The 24,626-nt window shown below is 34.6% G+C and overlaps 1 protein-coding gene across 2 annotated transcripts; it reads left to right on the top strand.

The window, feature by feature from the left end:
• The first annotated feature begins 3,867 nt into the window (after nt 1-3,867).
• On the top strand, nt 3,868-23,055 carry LOC110097761 (probable homogentisate phytyltransferase 1, chloroplastic). Of its 2 annotated transcripts, XM_020824308.2 has the most exons (7): nt 3,868-4,396; nt 12,539-12,640; nt 21,214-21,309; nt 22,254-22,325; nt 22,426-22,521; nt 22,632-22,736; nt 22,810-23,055. In XM_020824308.2, the coding sequence occupies exons 2-7, from the start codon at nt 12,635-12,637 to the stop codon at nt 22,849-22,851; spliced, it is 417 nt and encodes a 138-aa protein (XP_020679967.1). In that variant the 5' UTR covers nt 3,868-4,396; nt 12,539-12,634; the 3' UTR covers nt 22,852-23,055. The 2 variants fall into 2 exon arrangements, with proteins under 2 accessions (XP_020679967.1, XP_028555871.1); XM_028700038.1 differs by lacking the exon at nt 3,868-4,396 and having other exon boundaries at nt 8,852-12,640.
• The last annotated feature ends 1,571 nt before the right edge of the window (nt 23,056-24,626 follow it).

Below are 24,626 nucleotides of genomic sequence, written 5' to 3' on the forward strand. Positions count from 1 at the left end.
ACGGTCCCCAGACATCCGAATGTATAGTTTCGAACGGTGAGGAAGACTCCGAGGTTCTAGTACTAAAAGAAAGCTTGTGACTCTTGGCCACATTACAAGATTTACAAAGAAAATGAAAATTAGAAATCGAGGATGCCGGGAGGTCTTTAGCCAAACGACTGAGTATTTGCCGGTTCGGGTGTCCAAGACGGGCATGCCAAAGGTAGGAAGTGTCTTCGGTAGTGTGCAGAGCGACCGACGGAGTGTCCTGGATGGGTTGAATATGATACAGTCCGTTACGGAGGTGACCACGCAGAAGCAGTCGTTGATCCTGAGAATCCTTTATTTCAAACCCGTTAGAGTCAAATGTAATAGATATGCAGTTGTCGGTTGTGAGTTTAGAAACTGAAATTAAATTATGTGTGAGGGAGGGAACATGTAATAAATTGCAAAGACGCAGCTTACGGGAAGTGTCCGGCAGTGGTAGAAGGCCCTGTCCGGTGTTATGAATCGGAACAGTGGAGCCATTAGCCACTGAGACGGACGACGAACCGTTATAAGCAGTAGGATACTGAAGGTTGTCGCTGTCCGGTGTGAGGTGAGCGGAAGCACCAGTGTCGAGCACCCAATCTTGGGATGATTGGTTGGCGGTATTGGCTAGCATTGCCCGGGGAGTATAGGTGGTTGTTGGAGCATATTTGAAATTGCAGCGGTGCCAACAGTTAATGGCAATGTGGCCATTCTTTCCGCAAATTTGACAGGTCTGTCGTTGATTCCCGGTGCTATTTCCTTGAGGAGGTGGATTGCTTTGTGATTGCGGAGCATTGGTGCCATTCTTGAAATTCTTTGATGGACGGCGGTTTGTGCGATTGCGTTGCTGACTGTTGGAAGAAGCATAAAGAGCTGTTGGGTCAGTGCTTACATCCTTCGAGAGATCTTGATTTATGTAGATTTCTTCACTACATAACAGAGCGTACAGAGAATCAAGATCAGCTGGAGCGGATGAGTTCCGAATGTAAGTTTTGAAGGAATTGTATGAAGCAGGGAGCCCATTAAGGGTATAGAGAATGATGTCTTCCGGATCGACTTTGGATCCGGAGGCGGCGATGTTGTCGACGATCATCTTGACTTGGGAGAGATATTGTTGCATAGACTGATTTTTCATTTGGAGATGGTGTAGTTCGTTCTTGAGTTGAAGAACGCGAGAACGGCAAGAGGACTGAAGTCTTCGTTCAAGAATGACCCAAACGTCGGAGGCGGAGGAGGCAGTAATGACATAAGGTAGGATGGAGGGCGAAATAGTAGAAAAGAGAGCCGATATAAGAGTGCTGTCGACGAGTTTCCAGGCGATGTTCGCTGGTTGATTGTCGGCGGAAGGTTGAGGGACGGTGCCAAGAAGATACCCGATGTATCCGGTAGCCGAGAACTGTTGAGTAATTTGAGTTCTCCAAATGGCATAGTTGTCGGACGTGAGGGGATGAGGGAGAAGATTCTTGATGTTGTTGACGAGGAATTTTAGTGACGCCGGAATAACAGGCTCAGGATTAGGAGTGCCGGCAAGAGCGGTGGAGGAGGGAGGGAGAGAAGTGGCTGAATCTTGATCTCCCATCTTGTGGCTCTTGATACCATGAGAGAAAGGAGGAAACGAAGGAACAGAGAAGATAACAGGAAGAAGAAAGAATATTATTATTAACCGAAAGATGAATACAGAGAACCTTAAATAGAGAGGAGAAAGGTTAAACTAGTAATGACAGCTGGTACAGGATAAAGAGGGATGTGGACTGGCTTCATGATTATAGTTCTGATTCGGCTTCTGAATCTGGATCTGATTCTGTGGATTCAATCGGTTATGGGGATCCTAAGAATTCTTTTAATTTGCTGCGCGATCAGCCTCTTATTTCTGTTGCATCCCGTGGTAAGCCTCGTGGCCGGAGCAGGCGTGGTCGTTGATTATGATATTTGGGTTGTTGTTTTGGTTGTTTGTCTATTGCTGGAATGCTTCGTTGGTGTGTTGGTTCTGATCAAGCGGTTCTGATATGAACGATGAGGAAGCAGCTTGCTGCAAGCATCGTGGATGGCCAGGGTTGGTTGGCAACCTGATCGACCCTTTCTTACTTTGTCCAGTGGATGGCCCCACCCTGGCAACCCGAAGCTGGTCTGAGTCCGACTTTATCGACCTTTATCCTAGTTGATCTTTGCTTTATTTTTACCATTTTCCTGTAATCTTTTGATGTGGCCACCTATGTGGTCTTCCCTTGTACTGTTCTTTTTATGAATGTATTCCTGTTTAAAAAAAAAAAAAAAAGCTATAACTGAATAAAAAAAAAAAAAAAAAAAGATCGTAGAGAATTTTCTTAGTATGAATATTTATAAGGATTGCAATTATTCTCTTAACTTTGGAATTTTAAATTATTAACAAATTGTCTTTTTTTCAAAATTCAATAGGTGCATATTAGCTTAAATTTTTATGATAATCATTTGTTGAATATTTCAGGGTTTTGCTATCGTGAGCCATGTAGGTTCAAGACCTTTATTTTGGGGCAGTTCATGTTAAGCTTTGATTTACTACATCATAGGTTAAACATATTTTATTTTGATCTTTCTCAAAAATATTATTTAGAATATACAACTTTGGAATTTTAAATTATTAGCAAATTATCTTTTTTTCAAAATTCAATAGGTGCATATTAGCTTAAATTTTTATGATAATCATTTGTTGAATATTTCAGGGTTTTGCTATCGTGAGCCATGTAGGTTCAAGACCTTTATTTTGGGGCAGTTTTCTATATTTTTTAATCTTCACTGCATACTCTACTGATGTAAGTAACCCTTCTCTTTACAATTACGATTTTTAGCTTTCAACTAATGTTCATATTTTAAATGAGAACTTCTTTTAGCTTGCATTTCTTTTAAAGCTGCTATTGTCATTTAGATTTGATGTAGTTAATAATAAAAAAAAAACTTCTTAATTATGTCACAATAATCCAATATTATGTATGAAAATAACATAACTTCTTATATTTTTAAATTAATATCCAAATATTTTTGCTTTCACATAACTTCTTATATTTTTAAATTAATATCCAAATTAGTATTCTTTTTTTTGTATTTTTTAAAATTACATGCATGTCAATTAATATATATTTTTTGAATATTTATATGAATTAAGATAAATTCATAAATACATTATATGTATAAAATTTAAATTTAGCATCTTTTAATTATTAGGCAAAACCCTGAACCAATCTAAGAAAGACCTGAATTTTTATTTTTATTTATCAAACAACAGTAACTAACTTCTCATTGTCTTACCTTATTTATTTTTTGGTAGATTTACATATATATCATTTTATTTCGTGTTATTTATATATCTAACATCTAAAATATTAATATTTTATGTCTATCATCTATATAATAAATATAGGTGTATCAAATAAAATCCTAAAATTTATATGATGATATAAGTAGTAGAAATAGAATATAACAATGATATATTTTATACTAAAATTTTATATGAATGATATACCTATAAAATTATATATAAATATCAGGAAATAAAGTGATATGTAAATTCCTATTATTATTTTCTCCAAAACTGGAGTCGTCTCGTTATTCCACAAACCCCACCCCCACGGCAAATTAGGCCTTTAGGTCCGGTCATCGGACCTATTTCTAGGTCCGGACATCCACTAAAAATTTACCACGTGAACTGCTCTTTGACTCAAAAAAGCGCAGTCAAAAGCGCAGTTAAAAAAGCACAGTTAAAGCGCAGTGTAAACGCACAGTCAAAAGCAGTCCATATGACAAGTATTTATTTGTCCATCCTCGTGGGAGCAATTATTACATCTGACCAATGACCAAGAGCCCCATCATAAACTCTCGGTATTTTGGACCGGGTATTTTGGATGCCTTCGAATTTCACCGGATGTAATAATTTCTCCCCGGCGGCCCTTTCCTCCGCTGGAATCTTCATCGGCGAACTAATTCAAGCACAATAGATATCTTCTCATGGCTGCCTCCTCTCTCCGTCGACTCCCGTCGGTCTCTGACTCCTACCCCTGCCATTTCCTCCTCTACATTATCCATTGGTGAGCTAGTATGAGAAGGCAAATTATTGCATTCGGTCACCTGACAGAGAGATGCGTTCGGAGCTCTCTCTGTCTACAGTGAAAGCGCAGGTACTGTAGCATACCTGCATTTTACTGAAGGGATCTCTGTCAAGTGACCGGATGCAATAATTTGGCGTATGGAGAGGCCCTATCTCTCCGTCGGCTCCCATTTATCTTCGCCCAGGACCTTTCCTTCTCCTCCCCATTTTTCATAGGTGACCTATTTTGAACACAACAGAGTTTCTACAGGCGGCCCTCTCCATCCGTGGGCTTTCATTTTTCTCTGGCGACCCTATTTCTCACATAAGGTAATTTTTACTTAATACTGTAACATTAACTTGGGGAAGTTTTAGAAGGATTCTAATCGGTAAGCTGTCTCTACAATTTTGTTTTTCTTCTCGTTTGGCAAGATTTGAACAACTTCAGCATTGTCTTGAGATTCTCATTCCTAAAAATGAGAACCAAGAAAGAAAGAAATTGCCACCTCTTCGAAATACTTATATAAAGAATTTTTTCTTTGGCTAATTTGATTGTAAATTGTAATGGATTTCATCAATCGCATGAGCGTGAACGAAAAGAGATATTATGTTATGATTCTTCCACAGTATATGGTGAAATCCAACGCCCCTTTCCTTCATTTTGAATATTAGTTAGAACACAGGCTCCTCTTAGCCATGGACATATCCTTTCAATCTCCTCTCCAAGCAAAAAAAAGGACCAGTTCTCTTTCAAGTTTGACTGTTCTCTTTTTATCATGGTTCTTAACTCCAACTCAAACTCCACCTTACCAAATGTACTCTTTAAGTTCCACATGTAAATCACTTTTAATTTGCTCACAAAAATATTGCATTGACAAAAATGAACAACTTCAAATTCTGACGCTGAAAGTAGAAGTAAACAAAATCTTACTTTTACTTAAAACCAATCAGTAATTGCATTTGATATTGAAATTTCATGCTAAATTATATGTATAAAATTGACATCTCATGTTATGTATGTAAATTTAGAGTTTTATATGCTAGATATGTAAATACATATATATTGAGTGGTTTGTATGTCAAAAATATATTTCTCTCATCAATTAGGATTGTGAAATAGTTGGTTAAAATCTTTACGACAAAATTCCCCCACATCATCTGTTCGATAAAATTCTTCAACAAGAATAATATGTCGGATTGAACTTTAGGAATATGTGGTTTTTTTCTTATGAAAAGCAAACAGTTCATATTCTTGTTAACAAAATGAGCTTTGCACCATGAGACTAAGTTACACATTGCCTTTGAACTTTAAATTTTTTTTTAATGAAATAAACATTCCTTGGAATCTATACCTGCTGAAATTGTGTTTCGAAAGGTTTTCAATCGCTGAAATTTGTTTTAAGTAATGTCTGTACTTGGTGAAATTCATTTTTGTGATGCGCATTCTAGCAGAAATTCATTTATTATTATTATTAAACATATGCTTGCAGAAGTTGTTTTAAATTAGGCATACTTTTGCTGCAACTATTTTAATTGTGATGTCTTGGTCTATTTTGACTTGATTAGGCCTTATATTTTCTGAAATTGATCTAGCAGAAGTTATTTTTGCTGAAATTAACATCATCTTGGCTTTGTATTTGCTGAATCTAGTCCCAATTATATGTTTGGTAAAATTAACTCCATGTGAGTCTTCTACATTTCTTGGCATCACTAATTTCATGCCTCATTGTGCATATACATGTATGGGTTTAGAAGTTCATTTGTGTTGCTTTCCATGAGAATGGGTGATGATGAAAATCCCTTCTCTTTGAGAATGATTATGCCCTATTGTGTTAAGTATAGTTATTTCTCAAAGGTATCATGAACATTATGAATGATTCCAATATTAGTGCCAACAACTATTTCATTGACAACATGATATAATATATAAATAGAGGCTTTTTTCTATTGATGAAAGAGATGAATCTTGAGCCCCCATCCTATATTGAAGACTTAATTGATAATATTCCTATGCAATCACTATGTGATCATATTTTTTCCTTTTTGACCTAGTTTAGTCATCTTAGGGTACCACAACCTAAACGTCATATGCACACCTATGTCTCCTAGGAAAACCTAGACTAAGGATGAACCTATACTCAAACTTAAGTTGACACCCTAGTACCTAAGTTAAGCTAGCGAGATTCTAGGTGAAGGACGCACATCCATCACACTTGAAACACATTCTCTTTATGGTGCATAAAGACATGGATGTAAGCCCAATTGATACATGTTATGCCTTATTTGATGTAAGAGTTGATACACTTGTTTCTTGTACAGCTGCTCGTCTAATTGTACATATAAACATACACAATCATCACACTTGATAGATTTGATGTTCACATTGTGATGGACACAATGCAGCACTATCGTCTTCATACGTGTGAAGCAGTACAGCATGACCATAGGCACACATGCATTTTATATTTCCTATTATATGCTCACTGTTATGACACTGTATTATGTGTTGAATTGCTTTGACATCCATGAAACTATGATTGCATGTGAACTTATACTATTTATTACTAAGTGGTGTATGATGCAACACATGTTACAAAGAATTTAGGATAATCAAATCTTCTACATAAAATGAACTAAAATCCCAAAACCAATTTAAATCATCACCCCATTTTAAACAAAGCATTAAAATAAAGTTTTCTATTAGTCACTTCCTAAAAGGATAATTAGAGCTACTTCTTATCAAGGCAGTGCATATTATGTGCTTGTGAACTATATGCGAGTTTTTTGGTATTTCCTAGCCAATGCACGTCATATCATAACCTTGAGTCATCATGTGAAGGTTTACATAATTTAATAAAAAAATTTATTTCTTTAAATTATAGCATATGGACAATTTTTTTATATGACAAGCCAATAAGACCCACTAGGATAGACATCTTTTATGAAATTGTAAGACATATATTCCCATTCATCTAGTATTGTCAGTCTATGTTTAAAGTTCATTAGACTTGCACATCTCTTATTAGATAATAACAAAGAACGCCTACTTTAGGAGCATTCATTATAGTATATGATCAACAAAACATTAATAAGAATAAGAATGAAGAAACATCATTTACAATTAGAGCAATAAAACTTGAATTATATCATTTGCAATATATAATATCATTTATAATATAATAAACAATAACATAACATCATTTACAAAATTATACATGAACTGCAATCATATGATTAAATCATTATATATAGCATTTAGTTACATTAACAATAACAATCTCCCAATCTTCCTAAGGACTTATATTAGTTTATCTCTAAAAAATGGTCTGCGATCATTTGTAACTTATTGAATGTTCTTCTTTGATACCAAGTAAATAAAGTATTAGATTGTATACCCCCCACAGTCTCCATTATGAAATAATGAAATTCAAAATTAACCAATCAACCGGCCCTAGCATGGGGTGACAGTCTAGCTGGCATGCGAAAGAGTCCTGTGGGCCTACTAATGTGGGCGGCGGGCAAGGAGAGAGGGAGGCTCAAAGGGGATTAATTCTATCTTTAATTACTTGCCATAGAAAATCAAAATTGGAAGGAAATTAAGAAGGATTATTTAGGGAAGATATCTGATTTGAATTCAAATTTGGGAGAGGATTAGGAAGGTTTATTTAGGGAAAAATGGCTTATTTGGATTCAGATTTCGGAGGGAATTAGGAAGGTAATTTAGGACATTATGGGATTTGTGTTTTTGACATGGTTCTCTTTGGAGTTGTTCCTAACAGCATCTAGGGTTTGTGGATAATCGACCTACCTCTCGAATAGTAGATCAACTTGTATATTGGTTGTTGTGTCGATATTAAAAGACATTAGCCCATAATCTCATTTTTTCTCTCTAATTTATGCTGTGTTTTCTCTTCATTATTGTTGATTTTGATTGTGTGGAGATCGGATTCCTATCAAATTGGTATAAGAGCAACTTTTTTATGACCTATGGCTGCTAAGAAGGTTGATGCGTTGGAGGAGGGGCTTGATGGGGAAGTTGAAAATCTAAAATTTGAATTTGGAAAGCGAGCTTTAGCAATTGAGATTTTTGAATCTGAAAGAGATGATGAAAAAGATATTAGAGTTTTAAGCCTAGATGACATCATCGGAGGCAAGAGCACCTTTGAAATGGATAAGGAAGTGGGGAAAATCCGAATATATAGATGATGAGTGAGGATTGAGAGATGAAAATTTTGGGGAAAGAAGAGTAGATGACACCTTTGGAGCCACTTCTAAGGAGGGGAACAGATGAACGGTATGGCCAACGAAGAAATTGGAATGGTAAAGATCAGAGAGCTGATTTGGGGGGAGAGGGAAACATGGAGGGATCACAACACCTGTACACTGGAGGAGGGAGAAGCAATTGGGACAGTGGCGATCCTAGGGTGAGAAAGTTGAAGATGCCATGTTTTTAGAGAGAAGATGCACACGGTTGGATTTATAGGATGGACGGATATTTTGTTGTAAATGAGTTGCAGAAGATGAAAAACTCTTCGCATTCATTCTATGTCTGGAAGGGAAGGCTCTGTCTTGTGGAGAGACTTGCGATATCTGATTTGATCATGGAGGGAGTTCAAAGCCTTTCTACTATAATGTTTTCGAACCAGTTGGGAAAGAGACTTCTATTAACAATTCTTTGCTCTAGTGCAGGAGGAGATGATGATTGAGTACCATAGTACTTCTCGAGCCAATTGGGAAGATTGTCAAAAATTATGCTAGAGGGGAACTTTATGAAGGGGCTCAAGCCTGATATGCGAGCATCCGTTTTAATACTGAGAGTACAAGGCTTAGGAGAGGCTATAGAGTTAGCCCAACTGGTAGAGGATAAGAACTCCTTGGAGAGGAGTGGCCATAGCAGCAGTTTGGGAGTCTCCTACCACACTACCAATACATTTCTGACACCAAAAATGCAGACGATGCCTATTCAGAAGGTAGACCCAAGGGTTAGAGGTCAAAGAGTACGACGATGGAGGAACTTCAAGAGGTTGACTGAGTCAGAAATTCAGTAGAATATGGCCAAAGGTTTATGCTTTAGGTGTGATGAGAAGTTCGCTCCAAGCCACGGTTTTAAGGGTCATTCGTTACAGGACTTGATAGTCAGCGATAAGGAGAAAGATGATCACCTGCACTAAGATGTTGCAGAGGTATTCCTTACATCAATTGTCGGGTTCACAACGAGAACCACGCCATGAAGGTTAAAGGGAAGATCGAGCATCAAGAGGTGGTAATATTGGTGGATAGTGGAGCTACCCATAACTTTATTTCCAGCAGGATGATGGATCAATTGGGACTAAAATTAGTGGGCATGAGGGGGCTTTGGGATTATGCTAGGAACACGAAAAGTAGTAAGGAGTAGAGGAATTTACAAAGGGGTGATCCTAATCCTTCCAGAGATTTAGGTATTGGAAGACTTTCTAGCATTGGTTTAGGGGAGCACCGATGTGATACTGGGAATACAGTGGCTTTAGAAGTTGGGGAAGACCAATATTGATTGGAATTCTCTAAAGATGGAGTTCAAGCTTGAGGAGGAGAGTGGTTATTATGATTTCACTCAAACGCATGGCAAGGGCTCCAGGAGGACTTCTGCAACCTTTAGCTCTCTCTGAGAAGGTATGGGAAGAGATAACCTTGGATTTCATTGAATGTTTGCTAATATCGGAGGGGGTTTCAGTGATTTTAGTAATAATGGTTAAGTTGAACAAGTATGCTCATTTCATTCTCCTGCGACACCCATACATGCTGGTTTCCATGGCAACACGGGCTACATGTAATTCCGGAGTCTATAGTGACAAATAAAGACAAGGTGTTCCTGGCCAGTTTTGGAGAGAGATATTCAAGATGCATGGAACCGATTTGAAGAGAAGTACAACATAATATCGATTGACGGATTGGCAGACCAAGGTGGTGAAAAGGAGTGTAGAGATTTATTAGAGATTTTTTGTCTTAGAAACACCCAAGGCCTCGGTAAAGTGGCTACCTTGGGTTGAGTATTTGTATAATACATCCTACCATAGTACAGCGCAGACTACACCCTTCAAAATCCTTTATAGCAGAGGCCCTCCTCACCTAGTATACTATGGGAGCAAGAGCACTCTAGTTTCATCAATAGAATAACAGTTGGTGGAACATGATAGAATATTGTGAGAGCTAAAGGGGAACCTACTAAGGGCACAATAAATTATGAAGAAGCAGGCTGATGAGCATAGAAAGGATGTGTAATTCAAGGTGGATGATAAAGTATATTTACAAATTCGACCGTACAAACAAAAGACCTTATCTTGAGGAAATGAGAAGTTATCTCCACGGTACCATGGGCCTTATGAGGTCGTGATCATGATTGGTGCCATGACGTGTCGTTTGTAACTACCACCTACTTCCTCCATACACCCAGTGTTCCATGTGTCACATCTAGAAAGTTATTGGCAACCACAATCCATCAGTGATGTTGTCAATGGCCTTGATAGAAGAAATGGAAGTGATCCTGGATCCAATAGAAGTCAGAGGAGTTTGCTCGATAGTAGGAGTTAGAGAAGTGTTGATCAAGTGGAAGGATATGCCCGACTATGAAGCAACATGGGAATCGTATCGGATGATTTAGCATCAGTTTCTTTCATTCTATCTTGCGGACAAGGTTGCTCTTTGGGAGGAGTATTAATGGACCGGCATAGCCAGTCTAGCCAATCAACCTAGCCCTAGCAAGAGGGGTTGGTCTAGCTAGCGGATGGAAGAGCCCTATGGGCCCCACTAGTGTGGGCGGCAGGCAAGGAGAGAGGGGGCCTTAAAGGGAATTAATTCTACATTTAATTACTTTTCGTCGAAAATCAAAATTGGGAGGGAATTAGGAAGGTTTATTTAGGGAAAGATGGCTGATTTGAATTTAGATTTGGAAGGGAATTATGAAGACATACTGAGGATTAATTAGTTTGTTCTATTTTTATTATGGGATTTGTGTTTTTGCTTTAGTTCTCTTTGGAGTTTTTCCTAGCGGCACCAAGGGTTTGTACAGAGTCGATCTACCTCTCGAATAGCAGATCAACTTCTATCTTGGTTAGTTGTCCCAATATTAAAAGACATTAGCCCATAATTTCATTTTTGTCTCTTTGATTTCTGTTGTGTTTTCTCTTTGTTATTGTTGTTTTTAGCTATGTTGAGATTAGATTCGTATCAATTTCATTCCTATGTGTAAACAAATCAACCTATTCCAATAATGTAGGGAAACATTTACAGTTTGGGGTCATTGCCTGGCCCAATTCATTTGGTGAAACAATAGAAAGATCATAGTCATATAATATCAGTAACTTCTTAGAGAATGTAGTTTCATATTCTATCCCATGAATCTTATTTCAATTCATTGGATAGTATACAAATTCTATATCTAACTAGCTCATGAAGAATCTCTCCTCATCACCAATAATATACTCTAATACAACCGATGGCCACTTCAGCGGCTCCTTTAGCTTCTTCTACTCATTAATTTCAAAAATTATTGTTCTATAGTACTAATCAAATAGTTTATCCTTGGTAGTTATTTATGATCCAAATGTCTTAGAGTAGAGCTAGATTCGCTCCATTATTAGAAGCAAAATTCTTCTATAAGCTTCAAAATAATAAACCATATTTTAAACAACATTGTAACATTAGCATTATTATAATACAACTATGTTTGCATTAAAAATGTTACCTTTTTCTTTAAGTTGTGAGTGCATTTAGTGTTAAAACCATGTTGCGCTAGCACTCCTCACTCCAATCTTCTTTTCATTTGAGTTATCTATAATACCAATCATTCGAGCTTTAAACGAAGACAATTTCTCTTCATTTATTGGGTGGAGAGGGTTAATTGCACATAGATCCACTAGAAATTTTTGACAATGCTCGATGGATTTGTGTAAATATTTCGTTTTCTCCTTCGGCCTTTTATTATATGTTACTCATTCTACATTTTCTTTATTTCAAAGTTCAACTTCTTGGTGTCCTTATTTACAAACTCTTATCCTTTTTATCATATATACTTCTTCAATCTTAACTCTTTTTGCGTCCTCTTTATTTATAATCTCAATAGATGGAATAGGTTTTTGAGTTTCCATAACAACATCCTCATCATTGTATGACTTGGACTCATTATCATGGCTCATTTTGGTGACAAATTCTCTTATGTCCTCCTTTCAATGAACAAATTCAATTAGAGCATTTTGTTTTTGCTCAATTCTTAGTTATTTTTTCGTCAATATATTCTTAATAAAAAGCTCCTCTAGTTGAATAGAGGGCATATGATCACCTTATTTCCTCTCTTCATGCACCTCCTCCTTTGCTTTCTTAGTTTGATCATTTTTAATATTATATTGAACTTTATGAAAATTAAAAACTAATTATGAGTTTCTTTCTAACATTCTTGATAAATATTATCAACTAAAGTAAATATTTTTTCCCCCACAGCTACCTTTTTTAAGATGGAAGAAACGTGAAATAACTGCAGCACTATCCATAATTGCAGGCCGTGGAATAGCTATTCAAATATCAACTTTTCTTCACATGCAGGTTTTATCTTTGTAATTGTAACCTCCTATTTATTTGCTATTTATTGGAAAAATAATTGGGTCAGAATATTCTAATTAATTTTTTTTTATAAAGATGATTTTTAAATTCATTAAATTTATTTTAAAATTAGATCAATATAAATTTTGATTAGTTGTCCATATATTATGCTCATCTAAAAATAAAATTAAGTAGTTTTGAGATATATTCTTATCAATCTTTAGTTAAGATACTCTGATAAAAAAATGTGTATATTTATTTTATAAATTATTGTTTTAATATACTAGATGTTAATTTTGCTTATTTTGCAAGCTTTTTTAGATAATTTGGGGTCAGTATTTTTTTACATGATACTAAATTTTCCTTAGTTTTTCCTCCATGTTTATGAAATATAATCACATTATTGGTGAATTTTTTTATTCTCTAATGTACATATTGAAATTATCTATTTTTTATTACTTAATCATCAATATATGTTAATATTATAATCTTTCATTTTTCACTTTATTATTTTTTATTATCATAAATTTATTTTAATAATCTAATATATGACACCCTTCATTTATTAAATTTTTTTTTAAGTTGTGAGTATAGATTGTTGAAATATGTAACTAAATATTAGCTCTTAGTAATATTAAGATTGTTTATAAAGCAACAACTTTAGCCAAATATTTGACAATGTGATCATAATTTTTGAAAATAAGTTAGACTATTGTTTTCTGACAACATTTTTCCTATTAAAGATGGCTAAACAGATACTTTTAGCCATGCAATCAATTGTGTGTGACTAAAAAATAAAGCAAGTAAAATATAAATTAAATCTTAATATTTTTTAAGATACTAATGATTAATAATATTGTTGACTAAAAAAAATGAAATGAAACGAAACAGATGAAAATTTGGAAACAACCGACATACCCGCGTCTGTCGGCCCCAGAATTTTTATTGCATCAGGTAAAAAATATCGAGCATATCGAGTGTACCGAGCGTGTACTGAGCGCCTGTACCGAGCACGGTACCGAGCACTTTAGTGACGTGGCGTTTTGTTATTGGCTTTCGGATGCATTCGGTAACCTGACGGAATAATCACTTGTCAGCCCCACCTCGCTGAACGGAAAAATTATTCCATCCGGTGAAAATAACGAGCAATAACAAGCGGGCTGTAGCCGAGCACTTTAGTGATGTGGCGTTTTAGTATTGGTTTTCGGATGCAGTAACAGGACGAAATAATCACTCCGTTGAACAACAGACTCTTTTTTTTTGGGACATTTAGGCCAATTAAGGCAAACTCACACACACAACGCATACACATAGACTCGAACCTTGGACCTCTTGGTTGGAAGCCTAAGCTCTCAACCACCAGGCCAAGGAGAGTTGTGTACAACAGACTCTTTCGTTTCGGGAACTACCATTCGACAAAAGAAACAAATAAAAGGAACGAAAGAGTTCGGAAAGGGATTTACACTGCTCATTCGCTCCGACTCCGACTCCATTGTTGCTGTTCGACTCCGATTCCTTCGTGCCGTCCGACTTGGTTGTCACTGTTTGACTTCGCTGTTTCGTGAGGAGGCTAGGGTCGGCCTTTCATCTTCTACTTTCGTCATTGTTGTTCGGTTCTATTGCATCGCAGAAGGAGAAGAGATTGCACACGCCGCTTCTGCGGCTCTTTCCCAGAGAGCGAACGAGTCGCTCTTCGGCTCCTTCATTGCAATCCAACTTCGCTCCTCGGATCGACCCAGCCGGTCGACTCCAGCAAGCCGAACCCGTCGCCGGCCTGATCCCGCATCGTCGCCGACCAGCTTCCGAGCCCAGCCGATCCCGTGCGTGCCTCGGACCCGAGCCGATCGGGCTCTGCCCTAGCCCGATCCTTCTCCCCCCTCTATATATCAATATATATAATATATATCTTATGAATTATAATACATTGTATATAACATTATATAATGATAATAAAAATCTATTATAAGCACGGACCTCTAAAAAAAAAATAAATTGGAGAGCAATCAAATTTTGAATATCAATTAATTAATAAAAATTTTATTAATTGATTAATATTAATTAATCAAAATTATTCAAAATTAATTAAAATTAATTGATTTAATCAATTATATAAAATTTAAGAGTTATATATATATAATTATAATTATTTTAAATTTGAGAGCAATTTAAAAATCTTTATTATTAATTATTAAAATTCAAAGAATTTTTAATTAACTAATCAGAGCTAATAGAAATGCAATGAATAAAATGGAAAAAGAGAGGGAAGAATGTTTTCACTATTTGACATGTGCAGGCTCTCAAACTCTCCAAAATCCTCTTCAAATAATAACTCTCAAACAAATTGTACAAGTTCCCCGCTCGATCAACTCTCACAAACTGTACAAACTTTACAAACAACTCAACACACTCAAATTGAACTACCTGCAACTGCGAGACTCAACTATTGCAACCATTGGCTTCGAACACCTGCAAACAAATAAGTGAAGAGTCAGTACATTATAAATTAATTAAATGAATGCCAATAAATCTAAGCTATTACAGGTAGTATAGGGTATTGAAAAGCAATAAAGGTTAAGTACAAAAAGCTAGTAGAGCAACAGTGCTGAAAACAGAAAGAGTACTTGACTACTATAGTAGGGAAAATGGTACAAGCACAGAACAACTAAAACACTAATGCAAGTGTCAAAGCCCCGAAGTATAAAAATCACAAATCTTTCAAACTCTCCAAGTATCAAATCCTAAACAACAGACAAATTTCTCAACAAACACACAATCAAAAATCAAAATTCTTGGGCAGCCTTGTTTATAAGAACTTGGTTATAAGACCCACTACCCGGCAACTTTCGTAGGAAAGCAGTAAGCCCGATCTTAGGGTGAAGTTTTGGGTAAAATTGACCTAACTCCTAACCACCAATTAAAACCCCCGGCCACTTCTAATAGAAGCCGTAAGTCTGATCTCTAAGGGAAGTGTTTAGGTGATGACACAAACCTAGACCCCTTGGGCATCCTAGTCTAAAGGACTAGGTTGTAAGACCCACAACTCGGGCTGCTTAACTTACAGGGCTAGGTCGTAAGACCCACCGTTAGGCAACTTCTAAGGAAGTCATAAGACCTATTCGATTTAAATCTCCGGACAACTCCTAAGTGGAGCCGTAAGCCCCAAACTAAACAAATTAACGGGCAACTTCTAAGAAAGCCATAAGCCCCAACCCAAACTAAACAAGCCAATGGGCCACTTCTAAGTGAAGTCGTAAGACCCATATTTTTTTAGAAAATTACTAAATAAATTGTAATGATCCTAAATCCTAAATAATTTAATTTAAATCAATGGGCATCCTAGTCTGTAGGATTAGGTTGTAAGACCCGCTTTCGGGCAACTTCTTACTGAAGTCATAAGCCCCACATTTTAAGAAATTTGCTAAATAAATAGTAATAATCATAAACTCTAAACAATCAAATTTAAACTTTTGGGCATTTTGGTCTAAACGATTAAAATTGTAAGACCCGCTTTTTCAGGCTATTTCCTAAGGAAAATCATAAGTCCTTCCTAAACAATAAAAAGTCCCCAGGCAGCCTCACTGTAGAGTTAGGTTGTAAGACTCATTCTTGGGCAACTCATAAATAGAGCAGTAAGCCCCATTCTAAATCAAATTCTTGGGCAACTCACAAATAGAGCAATAAGCCCCAACCCAAATTAAACTAAACTAAAATTCGCACATCTCCACTTCAGTCTACTCGGGATCCCTGAGAGGAGGCAACCCATGGCTGCTAATCAGATTCCCTGGACACTACGGTCAATGATTGTTAGTGTTGGTAGACTAAAATCTATATATGGTATATCCGGGACGACGGAACCATAGGATCTTGATCGGGTTTACCTCCATTTCCCCCACTTTTGAGAATAAAATTATCTAAAGTTTATTCATCCTTAATCGAGAGTTCTGTCTTACGTAGTAAGAGGGGTAATTAACTATGAGTGCTTGCGCTCATGGGAAGTAAGGACCCCAGATCTTTAAACCCTGACACTACCCTCAGGGAAAATCTGGTTAACTTCAATCTGACTTAAGAGAAATGGAATCCTACTACTACAAAGCGGAATTCATGTATTCGTGTCATTTTTCTTGAGCCAACAAATATAATTTTAACTGCATTAACTTAAGACTATTAATGTCTCATAATTACTTAAAACTATTGTTGTCATAAACTACATTCATATAGTATAATTTGCTTGATTAAAAATTTTTAAATGTACTTAGATCTTAATGACCCATATCCTCTCTCATCACATTATAAATCTACAGCATTTTCTTATTAACCTATTTAGCTGTGGTTGCAATCTGAAAAAAGTCAAAGCATATGGAAGCCTTCCCAAACAGTCCCTTAGTTTTTTAAGAATATACTCATAATTTTTAAATAAGAAGTATTAATAATGTTAACTGATAATACTAATTTTACTTCCAATAAAATTACAGTATAGTCATATTGCCAAAAAATTGAGTTATATTCATGCATTGATTAATAATGTTAATAAATATTAAAATTTTATAAAACATTCCCTTACAATTTAATTTGACTAAAATGATATTTTTAACAATAATTTTAATCTTTTTTAAGAGAATGTATAACTATTAATTGTGTGTGACTAAAAATTGTAATCATAGTGTACATTAAACATTAGCGAAATAGTTAATGTTAGTCACAAAATTTTTTAATTGCACAAAATAATATAGTCACATTCTTGAAAAGATGTCACTAAGAGTAAGTAAAGTATGACTAAAAAGTACTTTTACCAACAAGTTGAAGAAAAATGTGATTGATAATATGATTTCAATTACACTAAATGTACAATTGATGATGAGTTGCCAGTGATGAGTAAGTCCTCGACATATACTAAGAAATAGATGAAAACCTATTTTTTGTAGTCCGTAAATAGTGATGGATCATATTAATGTTGATGAAGTCTAGATAGAGAGCAAATTTCTTGAGTTCGGCAAACCATCCATGAGATGTTTGTTTCAATCCAAAGAGAAAGCAACGAAGCTTACATCCATGATGTGGCTTTTAGTCATCGACAAAATCGGGTGGTTGAAACATAAAAACATCTTCTAAGAGATGATCATGGAGAAAGGTGTTATTGACATCTAGTTGATATAATGGCCTTTATTGGGAATTGACAGTGCTTATTACAACACAAATAGTTGTTGGTTTGGTAATTGGATTGAATGTTTCAATATAGTTGATGCATGATCTTTGGTGAAAACCTTTGGCAATAAGGCAAGTTTTGTAACACTCAATGGTGCCATCAAATCAACGTTTGAGGCCGAATACCCATTTCCAACCCCCTATATTTTGATTGGGTTGCCTCAAGTGTTGTTTTGATGGAGCGTTCATTTCTATGCACATGGCATCTTTCCCTTCAAAAGTTTTGAGGGCTTGTTGTGGACGCCATTAGAAAGGTCATTAATGGGTGGATTTGGGTTTCTGATTAGTGGAGATGATGATCGAGGATATTTTGTGGGTGAATATAATGGTTGGCATGATTATGGGGATGGCCGGTTTGGCAAATGTTTAGTGTGATGTTGTGATTTGAGTTTTGAATTTGAATTTGATGTGTTGAAAGATATGGACGCAAGTCAAGGAGAGATTGCAGCCCATTTGGATATTGCAAAGGAATTTATTTGGTCGTTATTGTGGAGGTTGGATAAAGATGGAAAGTTGTGCTCTACGAATTGGGCATGTTGAGAGATAATTTCGTGATTATTGAGCAAGCATTATGGAGGTTAGAGCATCTGAGAAAAATTCATGGTTTAGAATATTTTTCTCGTTTGTGTTTGGTGTATGGCCTAAGCCGTGGGAAGCATAAACACCTAAACATCTTTAGCTTTGGATAATTTGTAGCTTTTCTAGAAAGGCATTGAAATGGAGGGTTTTGATTTAGAACTAGAGTGGCTAGACGGTTAATTAGATAATCTATAGTATCAAATGCATTAGGCTAGAGGGAAAGCGGTAGAGCTGCACATTGAAGTGGTTTAAGACCACTTTCAGTGATGTGACAATGACATCATTCAGCAGAGGCAAAATATTGGGGGTGTAAGAAGGAGAAATTTGTTGTTGGATGACTTTTGTTTCACATTGATGTTTTAGACTTTGATATTCTTTACCACCATTGGTGTATATAGTGATGATATGAGTGTAGATATTTTTTTCAGCCATGAATTTAAATTTGGGAAAATTTGTGTGCATCTAATTTATATGCCATTGAAAGTATTCATTAGTATTTGCCGATGCGGTCAACAAATATGATATAATATAAAAGACCATTTATTCAATGGATTGGGGATAGATCCCAAACATCAGAGTACACCAAATTTAGAGGGTGATGACTAAACAGATTTGATATGTTGAAGGGTAGTAGTTTGTGAGTTTTGTTACATGGATATGAATCATAGAAGGATACATGAGATGATTTTAATGGGTAGGAAATTTATTTGTGGATATAATAAGATTTCGGATTTTTTATGATGGATGGCCAATACGGTCATGCCAGCAATGAAGGTATTGGTTTTAGGTTGACATTGGCTTGTTTAAAATTTAGTGGATTCTCTTTGATGTTGGGCCACTCATACATATTTTTCTGGCTCTGCCATCGAATGGGAGGTACCCCCATAGTGAGATCTTTGATTCGAAAGGAGGTGGGTTAAACTCAATTGATGTATGATTAGTTGTGCAAAATTGATAGATAAATATAAAATTTTGCTACATGTTAGGAGCAAATAAAACATTATGAAGGAGAAAAAGAGGTCGAGTGAGTCGGAGAGAGTAGGAGAGGTTTTGGGTTTTTCACTGTTTGTGTGAGTTGATTGAGGAGGCTTGATGTTGTTGCATCTGATTTGGATTAGAATGTTTTTGGAAGCATCTAGCTTTGTGTTGACTGAAGTTTCGTTTGTGGAAGTTATTGTTCATAATTGGAGAGAAGTCGTTGTTCCGTTGGCTGCATTTAGGAGAGTCTTAATATTCAACAAGTTTATTATGGAGAGCTTTAAATGAGATCGATTGTTCTCCTGCAGGTATAGATCCACCACTTTTTTGAATTATGTTCAAACTCCGATTATGCAGTGGCGGATGAGATCAGCCTTTTGTAATGGAGATCCAACAAGGGAAAATTGATCATCGAGACTTTTAAGTGTTTGGAGAAACGTAGTGGCCGAACTTTCGCCACAAGCTATTTAGGATAGATTTTTTTTTTTGGAAGACAATGCGTGATCATGAGCGATTAGCAACATACATGTGATCAGTTTATCATGCATCACTGGATTATGAGGATGATGCAATATGTGAGCCACTCACATGAGTGGCTCAGATAAGGCTAACATGGCATGAAGTAAGAGTTGATCTTATTAGACACAAATGGAATTATTTGGGTTGGTTATTTCATAACCATATATCCTAGTATGTGGTGAGTGTGGGTTATGGGGTGTCACCATTAATATAATCAAGAAGATTATATCTTGAAGAAGATATTGTAGTTGAGCTCGTCATGATAGATAATTGTTAAGAGTGAGTTTGAGTGAAAGTTTGGGCAGCTGGATTGATGAATGCTAGCGAAGGATGGTTGGCTTTGTTAGCCAAGGAGTTCATGGATATGATCGACTCGTTGGAGATGACCTGTCTAATATTATATAATAATACAAGAGATAATTAATTTTTGAAGGTAAAAATTGAACTAATATATATATGCAAGAAGTAATAATGACTACAATATTAATATTATAGAGAAAAGGATCAAAATGATCCCTCAACTCTTTGTGAGGGACCAAAATAGTCCTCAACTCTTTTGAGGGACTAATTTGGTCTCTCAACTTCTTAAAATTTGACATTTTTTGTCCTAATATCAAATTGGGCTTAATGATATTAAATCAAGGGGTATTTTGATTATGTTTTAATTAAATTATTTTTTAAATGTATTTTTCAAGTAATAGTATTTAAAAAAAATTTAATAAACATTTCTTTAATAAAAAAATATATTAATAATTCTAGTCTCTATAATGAACTTAAATTTAAACTAGAATTATTAATGATTTTTAAATAAAAACTAGAATTATTAATAACTTTTTTATTACATAAATATTTAATAATTTTAAAAAAAATTATTATTACTTGAAAATTATATTTAATAAATATTTTAATTAAAAATGACTAAAATATCTCTTAATTTAACATCATTAACCTCAAATTTTAATGTTATGACTAAAAAAAGTCCCTTTTTAAAAGAGTTGAGAGACCAAATTGGTCCCTCAGAAGAGTTTGGGACCATTTTGGTTATTCACAAAGAATTGAGGGATCATTTTGATCCTTTTCTCTAACATTATAACAAGGTCTTCATTTAATGAGTTTATATCTATCATTAAATGTATATATGAGGAAGGGTATATTATAAATAAGAGTAAATATTGTCATGATGTAAATGTGTAGGTTTCCTTAATAAAATCTAAATTTTAAACTTATTTTAACAGTTTCAATATTCTATTTTTATATAAACTATTTAACTAATGTTTAAGTGTTTATTAATTGTGCAGACCTTTGTTCTTGGAAGGCAGACTGACTTTTCAAGACCATTAATTTTGGGAACCATTGTCGTGAGCATGTTTTGCGTTGTGGTAGCATTATTGAAGGTACATCTGCAAATTAATAGAGAAATGATGGTTTAAATCTAAAGCAATTGTCATAATTTGTATAAAATTTAGAACTACATGATCCTTTAAATTTTAACCTTCTAAATAAACTTAATCATTTGATATTTTTGAAGCCTTTTTTATAGTTGGCATAATATTTCTTTTACAAACTTTTATCATTTCTACCTCAGGATGCAATTAAGTATATTAAGTTAAAAAGGGAAAGAAACTCATTGTGAATTATAAAGTATTCTAACTGAATCTCAATATTGAACTTAGGAATATGCACATGATTAGGCAACTATGTGATAAATACATGCTTTCTTCTAAACATATGTAGAATAATATACAAAGCCAAAAAAATCATATGTACTCGATCAACTTCATATATCACCGGGTTTTTTTCATAAAATTACTTCCTCGTAATTTTATATGTACTTCAAATTTTGCATGCTTATAACTAAAATGAGCCTCAATGAGAAGAATCTAACAATCTCATAATCGTTCAATTTAAAGATCATTAAGGCATTGAGATATCTAAAGATAAAATATATAATATGATTAAAAAAGATGTATATTTAGACCAACTAATGAAAAAGAACTCGATATTCTATCAATAAATTTATAAATAGGCATTCTTACTACATATTCAGGATGATTTTTTGTAGTGAATATCTCTAATTAAATTGCCGAGATCAACCATCAAAAGTAGATTGCTCTCAATTATGGCGATAATTTAAGATTTATCAAAATGCTAGCGAGTATGCCAATAAAGATAAATCTAGCATTACTTAGGCTTTTAATAAAAGGGAAAAAACTATAATTTACTGAAAGATAACATCATTCAGTTATATTGATTTTGCTAATTCTTGGCACTTGCAAGAAGCTCTTCTTATATTTTTGTTATATTGCACATTTGAGTTATAATTATGATTTATCAACAGGATGTACCAGATATTGAAGGAGATAAAAAATTTGGCATTCGTTCATTAGCTGCTAGTCTAGGTCCAAAAAAGGTGAGCTACTTATTAGTCAAATCATATATGGCATATTTCATCAATAAGTAGAGTTCTTAACTTCGATATATTATTGATTGCCTCATCTGGATTCTAACAGGTTTTTAGGATTTGCATTTGTCTCTTAGAGATGGTTTATATCATTGCAATAGTGTTTGGAGCCACTTCTTCTCGCCCATGGAGCAAGCTCATAACAGTATGTTCAATTAATACACTTATAAGGGAAATTAAATATATGAAAATAAGTTTTCTAGTTTATAATTGTTATGCTTAGGTACAATGAAAATCTTCTCGACTTTACTGCAGATATTGGGCCATTCAGTTCTTGCTTTATTCCTTTGGAAGCAAACCATGTCTGTCGATTTACAGAATAAATTTTCCGTGGAATCCTTCCACATTCTTATTTGGCAGGTAGTACTAAATTTTTTTAGCATAAGTTGAATGGATAATTGCTCAAATTTTTTTTTTATTTTTTATTTTGCAGCTCTTATCTGCTGAATACATGCTTCTTCCACTTGTGAGATGAAACGAAATTTGTTGAGTACCTGTGACAAATTATGTTCAAATTATATACACTTTCAAACAACTAGATTTTGCATTGTAATAACCAAATTTAGAGCAGCATTAATTTCTCTCTTAAGTACATGATGCATGTCTCTCTTTAATCCTTAAGAAATTTCTGCTGCAACTTAGCAGCATTAAGTATCCCAAGCAAATTATCTCTCTTATGGTAAACTTCTTAAGCTTCGTTTGTAATAGCTTTCTTAATACTTTCTATAACAACTTTATAATACAAAAATTATTTGAATGAGAAATTTTTATACTAGAAAGTTGTTTTTAAAAGTAATAATAAAGTTGTCTCAAACGAAGTCTTAGATTATCAGTATTTTTTGTGTGTGAATGAAACTACAACTTTGTCATAGTTTTAAACTTTTTAATCACATTTTTTAAAAGAGTAATTATTAAAATTGTGGCTAAGAGAATTTGTTGGTAAAGATGATTCGTTTTAATTAAAATATAAGTAGTCTATATGGGCTGATAATCTGTTAATTCTTGTGAGTTAGATAGCATATTTATTTGCGTTAGCACAAAGGCCATTTGATTAATGAAATGTGACTAAAATAAGATTTTGACAATTAATAGTGTTACAATTAGCGTGGTAAAAAAGCACAAGATCATTAGCAGAAGATATAAGCATGTAGTCATTAAGAGTCTTAATGCGAGTTTTTTTTTTTTTTTTTGGGTACTAAAGTTATATTAAGAATTTTAATGCGGGTTTTTTTTTTTTTTTTTGGGTACTAAAGTTATAGTAGAATACTTTGAAGAAGCAGCAATTATTAAATAGCATCAATGAAAGAAGAGAGAAATTTTTTTTGAAAAGGAAAACCATCTGGTCCTGAGGTCTTATCTTCCCTAATTCTAAAAAGTGCCTCTTTAATTTCCTTATTAGTAAATGTGGATATATAATAACCATAATCCTAATCATAGAGAACTTATGTCATGGGAATGTTAGAGAACAATTGAGAGATATTAGCATTGTTGTTGAGAAGCTTAGTGAAGTGGAATGTGGCTTCATTGGCAATATCATCTTGAGAATATGAAAGGTCATTATGTGACACCTCCAACTTCAACATTCAGTTCTAACCCATTTTAACCCGATTGGAAAAAGATAAAGATTTGAACTTTTGAGTTTTTCAATCATTTGCATGTCTTTAAGAGTGTTGTAATGCATGAAAATGATTGGGTGAACCTAATATGCATGTGTCCCAAGTGTTTGGTGTGAACTTTGGCAAAATTTGATAATGTCACTTTTGGAGTTCAACGATGCTGCACTCAACCAAAAAGCGCAAAATAGTGACATTGCAGTGTCGTGCTCTCGGGTTTTTGCAAATTTTTTAGCACCGCAGCCCTCTGATTTGAACGCCACGGCACTAGGTCATTATGAGCTCATTAAATATATTTTAAATTTCATTAATATAATAATTTCTTATGAGCAGGTACCTTGAACATGAGAGAGGAGAGAGAAAAAGAGGGTTTTAGAGAGGGAAATTGCATTTTGAGCCACTTCAAGCCATTTTCAGCCATTGACCCAGTTGAAAAAATTGTCCGGATCGAGATAGGTCGCATTATGTCTATCTCAGTTTTACAAAATATAAAATTTTCAAATTTTTTATTAAATTTGTATTTACATTAGCGAAAAATGTGTATAACTTTGCACTAGTAAAATTTTCACCACGTAATTTTTTATATGCTATAGAGAGCATGATTATGAATATTTTGAATATTTTCTGAAAATTTTAT

Source organism: Dendrobium catenatum, unplaced genomic scaffold, assembly GCF_001605985.2.
Source record: "Dendrobium catenatum unplaced genomic scaffold, ASM160598v2 fragScaff_scaffold_1434, whole genome shotgun sequence".
Lineage (NCBI taxonomy): Eukaryota > Viridiplantae > Streptophyta > Magnoliopsida > Asparagales > Orchidaceae > Dendrobium > Dendrobium catenatum.

What these genes read in the sequence shown, in the direction of transcription:
- LOC110097761 (XM_020824308.2), top strand. An exon ending in CTAGTCTAGGTCCAAAAAAG is followed by an intron (nt 22,326 to 22,425) that starts GTGAGCTACTTA and finishes GGATTCTAACAG; the next exon opens with GTTTTTAGGATTTGCATTTG. An exon ending in CATGGAGCAAGCTCATAACA is followed by an intron (nt 22,522 to 22,631) that starts GTATGTTCAATT and finishes ACTTTACTGCAG; the next exon opens with ATATTGGGCCATTCAGTTCT.